Source organism: Orbicella franksi, chromosome 5 (genome assembly GCF_964199315.1).
Source record: "Orbicella franksi chromosome 5, jaOrbFran1.1, whole genome shotgun sequence".
Classification (NCBI taxonomy): Eukaryota; Metazoa; Cnidaria; class Anthozoa; order Scleractinia; family Merulinidae; genus Orbicella; species Orbicella franksi.
In genome coordinates, this window is record NC_138149.1 from 24835281 (window position 1) to 24842954 (window position 7674).

At 38.3% G+C, this 7674-nt stretch overlaps 1 protein-coding gene across 1 annotated transcript; it reads right to left on the bottom strand.

Annotated features, from left to right (window-relative positions):
* Positions 1 to 133: 133 nt before the first annotated feature.
* On the bottom strand, positions 134 to 7186 carry LOC145487892 (uncharacterized). Its single transcript, XM_081466670.1, has 5 exons — positions 6713 to 7186; positions 6094 to 6200; positions 4615 to 4706; positions 3951 to 4177; positions 134 to 411 (listed from the first exon to the last, which is right to left on the bottom strand). Exons 1-5 carry the CDS (start codon positions 6925 to 6927, stop codon positions 219 to 221), a joined length of 834 nt encoding a protein of 277 aa, XP_081322796.1. The 5' UTR covers positions 6928 to 7186; the 3' UTR covers positions 134 to 218.
* Between the last annotated feature and the right edge of the window lie 488 nt (positions 7187 to 7674).

Below are 7674 nucleotides of genomic sequence, written 5' to 3' on the forward strand. Positions count from 1 at the left end.
GTGTTTAATGACCCGTGAGATTCTAGGAAAAGCATCAACTGTATCTACCTTTTTTTGTAATCGTTTAATCAAAGAACAACGCTACATACATTTAACGATTCTACGGCTAGACAGTTGTGCCACATTAGCCGAATTACACATTTCTACCTTTAAGGTGCTCGTATTTTGATTTTCACGATCTACTTTTAAGTTCTAGTTGTTCTTGTCTTCATGCTTGTCTAGGTTTTCTGGTTTTCACGCTTGTCAGCAGTGGACTGAGCACGCGAAGCGAAGCCTCCTTTCTCGACCCCGCCGCCATGTTGTTTTGCCTCCGCCGCCTGGATGCGAGAAGCCGCTTCTTTATCCATCAAATGCTCAGATCCCCCATCAGTCTTATGATCTCCTTCTTTGTCCATTCTTGCTGCAAATTCGCTACGAAAAAAGTGGTAAAGTTTGTCAAGTCCCAGTTTTACGGAGAAAACAAGGAGCCAAACATCACTGATTGAGCAACACAGATTGAGATTTCACCCAGATTGAAATGTAAAAGACTTCCTTTCGATAGATTACCAAGGTCTAAACTACTTTTAATCGAAAAGTTATAATGATGCTACGATGATGCTGTCCTTAAGACTAGCTCCCTACAGAGGTTCATAGATCAATTGCTCATCCCGTCCACTAGAAGTTTTCATTCCAGAAGAATATATACTTGCTGAAAGGAACATTTCAGATCGAGCGTCGTTTTATTTATGTCTTGCCACGTTGCATCAGATTTAGCAATACCTAGCACTAGTCGTTTGATTCTGCCAGGCAAAGGTAGATGAACTTAAGTTTTTTTCAGGTAATAGCTTCTTCAATCTTTGTCTCCGATGCAGCTAACGGAGATATATATTTTGCAATATTTCCAATCACGGTTTTGGAAGCCATCTTGATGGGTAGATAGGCAGCAACGCCAGGAATTGCAGTGTTTGTCTTTGAATCCGATGGCAAATAATTTGCCATCGGAAAAAACTGGAATTCTGAACAATCTATCACTAGGAAAGTTGAGATACTGGACAAAGGATTGCGTTGACCAAATTTAAGGGAAGTAGCTGTGCTTGAACGTGTCAAGTCGCGTTTTTAATTTTCCACCGCCGCTTACAAGTTCCTGCCATTTCATCTGTATATACAGCTCTTTCACCATATAAAACTCGCTCTATTTCGAGACCAATACCAGTTAAATGTCTACAAATCTTTTTTGCAACGTGTCTTATGCTACACTCGTAAACTTTCCGATAAAACGGACATTAAAAAACGAGAGAGTAATAGCTACACTACCAAAAATGCTTGCCCTTCTTAATTAAAGAATCTTCCGAAGACTTCACAGCAATTTCACAGCGAAGGCTTCCCTCAATGATGTAGCATCTATACTTAAAATTCTTAAATAGGAACAAATAAGAAACGCTTATTACCTTCAAGGAAATGAGCTGAAATTTGTAAGACGAATCCCCGTGAAATTTTGAAGTCTCCTTCCAGGACCGTTTTACCTTTGGGATGAGTGATTTTGCATTCAGATGCCTCTTTATTAAGATATTTCATCAACGCTCTGATTGGCTGATCGCGAAATGCATGATTTTGTAATGACAATGACTCATCGTTGCTTGTCAAAATATTGCTGAGCTAAGCATGTCTTCAAAATCTCAAATAGCGCTGAGTTGGCACATTTTTCTAATGACAACGAGCCGGTCGCTTGATAACAAAGCTGACAACAGTGATTCTTAAACTGAAAACAAAAGATGAATAATAAAAATAAATAAAAATATAATATATGCGCTTGCCTGTTTCTTAGTTGAAGTGTCGTATTTTAATATCTTTCGTGTTGATGCATGGCTTTAAACTGTCTCCAGGAATACACAGATATCAAAATAACGTAAGACAAACTTAAGGTAAGCTACTTTTCTACACGTAGCATTTAGAAAAAATTCGACGCATTCGTATTCATTATCTTACGTGGCTGAAACCGTTACCAAATCTGAAACGTAAACAACGTACACAACGTCTTAGCCGCCTGTGAAATATTAACAAATCACATCTATGTTCGTATGAAAAGGCTGTGATAAACATCTTTACAAGGGTTAAGTTTGAAGCAAAGGTTTGGATCTTTTTACCGGAAATTTAAGCTATTAAAGGCTGATTTTCTGAGACTCAGTACATGCTCACTGACCCGAAAATTCTAGGAAAAGCACCAATTTGACTATACTAGGACATGCTACGAATACTTTCTTCACAGTTGCTTCTCCAAGTAAGTTTCTCTTCCAGAGGAATTGTTAGTTATGCAAGTTCTTTATATTCAAATTAAGCAAACAATGACTGGATCTTATAAAAGATCTTCAAGAAAGTGTGCACGTGATTAAAGCCCTCATTTTAACAACGTTAATCATAATGATATGTATCTGTCCTTCTAAAAATTATGGTTTTCTGTAATAGAAAAGGAACGACAAATGCTTACTTACAAGCCAACAAGCTGATATTTTTAGAATGTGTCCACTGTGTAATTTTGGAATCTCCTTCCAACGTTTCACCTTTGTGACTGGGTTCATCTTGTCTTTTCTGATGCATCTCTATATCGTTTCCGAGAAAATTACGTCAGCATCAATTACAGGTAGTGAGTTTCTTGGAATTACCAACTAGCATAACAATTAGTCCTAAAACAATACACGCTGTGAAGGCAATAAAGTTTCTTTTTGATGACAGTGCGCGCTCGTGGTAACTCGACAGTGACTCGTGGTTGCTTGACAGTATATTTATGGGCTAGACACACATGTTTTAGTGAAAATTTGATCCAAACAGCAGTTTCGAAACTGCTACACTTCGCTTTGTATTAAGATGTCTCTGTTTTGAATAGTCAATCATTTCTGAGAAAAATGCAAATATCAAGTTTCTCCGAAATACCTAGCATAAACTTAGCCCTGACACAATACACGCTGAGAATGCGATCAACGGTCTTTTTGATGATAGTGTGAGCACGTGGCGACTTGTCGTTGCTTGACAGTATATTGCTGGGCCAAGCAAGTATTACTTAAAATCTCACGCAAATAGCAAATTCAACTTGCTACAGCAGTCGTTTTGTTTCAGATGTCTCTGTAATAAACAGTCAATCGTTTCCGAGAAAATTACGTCGGCATTCAATTACAAGAAGCAATTTTCTTGGAAAGGCACTCAACCAAACATAAACTTACGGTAGCCCTTAATTAAACAACTCACTCGACTGCGACTCATCGTTGCTCGTCAATATATTGTTAGGCTAGGCTAATCTCAAGTGGACGTTTCAAATAGCTCTTTTTAACTCCTTGTAAGTTTTTATTTACAAAAATCTCTGTCCTAATTTATCGAAACCGGAAGCTTCGATCATTAATTTATGAAAAAGCAAACATGTTGGTGACGTGACCCAGCTAGAAAACTATTGGCTGGTGAAACAAAGAAATCTGTTGTTTACATGGGTGACAAATTAAAATAACAAAGAAAGACTGTTCAAAGCATTTATCTTTCCTATAGCCTAGCTGAGGCGATAGCTTTTGTATTTCTTAAAAAATCGGCTGCTATAATCCGGCATATATATCGGCACATGATATTTTTTGACATTTTCTTTTCAGGAAGAATAATTGCTATGCTTGAATTTTTAGCGAAGAAAGGACTGTATATCATGAATGCAGGGGTTCCTTGCTGTGAGCCGGATGCTTACTGACACGTCAGTCAGATTGTAAGAAAAGTATCAACGCGGCTGTCACAAGAATGACCGACATACTGAACAGTAAGCACGTTTAATTGTGTTTGCCTAAATATCTATATATATGACAACGCTATATATTGAACGTTTCCAATTTCCAATCGTTTCCAATTCGACTGCAAAACAGTTTGGCGACAAGAACCGATAATTACAAATTTCTAAGCTAGAAGTATTCGACTGTATTTTCTGTAAGTCCTATAATAGTCACTTGGTATTCTTGCCGTCTTCACCAGACTGTTCCCTCCCTCCTTCTTTGCTCCTATTTTCATTCTTAGCTGCAGCGGCCTGAGCGCGTGCTGGGAAGCTTCCTTTATCAACTTCGCCACCATGTTGTTTTGCATTAGAACTTTGGATACGGGCCGCATCTTTAGTAGTCATAGGTTTCTTGGGTTCACCACCAGACTGTTGGTCTCCTTTGTCCATTCCTCGGTTGTTCTATTAGAAAATTCATCGTTAAAAAGGTGATGATATTTTTAACAATCTTCTTTGCATTTTAAGGCTGAAACATCGAGCCAAATGCGACCGTAGTTGTGGACCTTTTGAGGCTTTATACCCCAAGAGATACCAAAACCGCTTTTTTGATAAAGGTACGACGAACACTTCCGTCCTTTTTATTTTGTCTGTATGGCCCTTTCACTATATAAAATTCCCTTTATTTCAACACCAATGCCAGGTAAATGTCTACAAAAACGGATATTCAAAAACGAGAGAGTAATAACTACACTACCAAAAATGTGTGCATCTCTTAAGGGATCCTCCGAAGGCTTCACAGTACGTAATTTCACAGCGAAGGTCATCAAAGCTCTTCCCTCAATGACATAGCATCTATACTTACAATTCTTAATCAGGAAAAAATAAGAAACGCTTATTACCTTCAAGCAAATGAGCTGAAATTTATAAGACGAATCCCCGTGAATTTTTGGAACTTCCTTCCAGGACCGTTTCACCTTTGTCGATGAGTGATTTTGGATTCAGATGCCTCTTTATTGAGATATATATTTCATCAACGTTCTAATTGGCTGATCGCGTTATGTATGATTTTTCAATGACAATGACTCATCGTTTCTTGTCAAAATATTGCTGAGTTAAGCATATCTTCAAAATCTCAAATAACGCTGAGTTGGCGCATTCCTAATAACAACGAGTGTCGCTTGATAAGCAAGCTAACCACAGCGCTTATTAAACTGAAAGAAATAAAAATATAATATATGCGCTTGCCTGTTTCTTGATGTGTCGTATTTTAATATCTTTCGTGTTCATGGCTTAAACTGTCTCCAGGAATACAGAGACATCAAAATAACGCAAGACAAACATAAGGTAAGCTACCTGTCTAGGCGCAGTAGAAAAAAAAAAATCGACGCGTTCTCGTTCGTTGCACGGTCTTACGGGGCTGAAAACGTCACGAAATCTGTCACGTAGATAACGTACACAACGTCTTAGCTGCCTGTGAAAATAACTAAATCACATCTATGTTCGTATGAGAAGGCTGTGATAAACATGTTTACAAGAGTTAAGTTTAAAACAAAGGATTGGATTTTTTCCCTGAAATTTAAGCCATTAAGGCTGATTTTCTGAGAAAACGTCGCTCAGTACATGCTAGTTGACCTGTGAAATTCTTGGAAAAGCACCAAATTGAATGTGTTAGGATAATTCATGCTAAGCATATACTTTCTTCACAGTTGCTTCTCCAGGTAAGTTTAATTCTCTTCCGGAGAAATTGTTATTTATTCAGTAAATGACGAGAGTTCTTTATAATTTAGTTAAGCAAACAATGACTGGATCTTCTAAAAGAGATTCATGAAAGTGTGCATGTGAAGAAAGCCCTCGTTTTAACAACCTTAATCATAATGATATGTATCTATCCTTCTAAAAATTATGGTTTTCTGTAAAAGGAAAGGAACAAGAAATGCTTACCCTTACCTACAAGCAAACAAGCTGAAATTTTTAGAATGTGTTCCCTGAGAAATTTTGGAATCTCCTTCCAACGTTTCACCTTTGTGACTGGGTTCTTGTCTTTTCTGACGCATCTCTATATTGTTTCCGAGAAAATTACGTCAGCAGCAATTACAGGTAGTGAGTTTCTTGGAATTACCCACTAATATAACAATTAGTCCTAAAACAATACATGCTGTGAAGGCAATAAAGTTTCTTTTTGATGACAGTGCGCGCTCGTGGTGACTCGTCGTTGCTTGACAGTATATTGCTTGGCTAGACACATATATGTTTTAGTGAAAATTTCATGCAAACAGCAGTTTCGAAACTGCTACACTTCGCTTTCTATTAAGATGTCTCTGTTTTGAATAGTCAATCGTTTCTGAGAAAAATGCAAATATCAAGTTTCTCCGAAATACCTAGCATGAACTTAGCCCTGACACAATACACGCTGAGAATGCGATCAAGGGTCTTTTTGATGATAGTGTGAGCACGTGGCGACTTGTCGTTGCTTGACAGTATATTGCTGAGCCAAGCAAGTATTACTTAAAATCTCATGCAAATAGCAAATTCAACTTGCTACAGCAGTCGTTTTGTTTCAGATGTCTCTGTAATAAACAGTCAATCGCTTCCGAGAAAATTACGTCAGCATTCAACTACATGAAACAATTTTCTTGAAAAGACACTTAATCAAACATAAACTTACGGTAGCCCTTAATTAAACAGCTTACCCGACTGCGACTCATCGTTGCTCGTGAATATATTGTTAGGCTAGGCTAATCTCAAGTGGACGTTTCAAATAGCTCTTTTCAACTCCTTGTAAGTTTTTATTTACAAAAATCTCTGTCCTGTTAGCCGAGTGCTTATTGATCCGTCGGTCAGATTCTACAAAAAGTATCAACTCGGCTGCCACAGGTATGAGCAAAATACTGAACAGTAAGCAAAACATTTTGGCGACAAGAGCCGATTAATTAATCTAAGCTAGAAGTACTCGCCCGTATTTTCTCTTTCACAATGTACATTTTCATCCCTAGTCACCTGGTATTCTCCGTGTGTTCACCAGACTGTTCGCTCCCTCCTTCTTTGCTCTTGTTTTCGTTTTTGGCTGCTGCGCCCTGAGCACGTGCTGGGAAGCTTTCTTTATCAACTTCGCCGCCATGTTGTTTTGCATAAGGTCTCTGGATACGGGCCGCATCTTCTTTAGTCGTGGGATTCTTGGGTTCTGCACCAGACTGTTGGTCTCCTTTGTTCATTCCTCCGTTGATCTATTGGAAAATCATCGTTAAAAAAGTGATGATATTAATCAACAATCTTCTTTGCATTTCAAGGCTTAAACTTCGAGCCCAATGCTACCGTAGTTGTAAACAATTGGCGTTCTCTTTTCATTTGTTGTACTTAATTGAGTTTCAGAACTGACCAGTCAATGATTTCGATTCTCTCATACAGCTCTAACAAAAGGAATTGAAAATCAGAATATGCATATTTTTCTATTTACAAGTGTCTATATTTCGATTTGATAGTGTCTTTTGTTTGGAGGTAATAGACCATTTTACAGTTGTCTGCTCAGTGACCTGGCCTTTGGATGGCAGCGAGGCTGGAGTTGACCTTGTTTTGATACAGACCTCACTGCTTTTGTTGTGTAAAACAAGTTGTTCTGATGCTAACTAGGTGCATTTCCATGACAAAAACACTGAGGAGTCGAGAAACGACTTTCGAACGGTGTGTAATGCAATGAGGTTCAACAGCCATGGCGCCTCATGTGAATCAGTAAAGCACAGAGATGACAAGACTTATTTTCGAAGTAAACTTAGGATAAACACATAGAAGATAATTTTCCTGCCCAGCGCTTTCAAAGCGCTATCCAAAGAGACCTCTCTCGATCTAAACGCTGCGGTAGTTTCGGAAAAGTTTTTCGCCGTGGATATCCAGACTCTGACAAACGTTACACAGCACTTTGGAAATTAAACATGCAAAAATTTGCACCGGGATATTTGGAGCGA

Bases quoted from the DNA above. Each gene is read 5' to 3' on its own strand.
- LOC145487892 (XM_081466670.1), bottom strand. From the start codon at position 6,927: ATGAACAAAGGAGACCAACAGTCTGGTGCAGAACCCAAGAATCCCACG. The intron at 4,707-6,093 runs GTATTTCGGAGA...TCTGAATCCAAA, and splicing joins CAGGGCTAAGTTCATGCTAG to ATCACTCATCGACAAAGGTG. The intron at 412-3,950 runs GTGACTATTATA...CTTTTTTCGTAG, and splicing joins GAAGACGGCAAGAATACCAA to CGAATTTGCAGCAAGAATGG.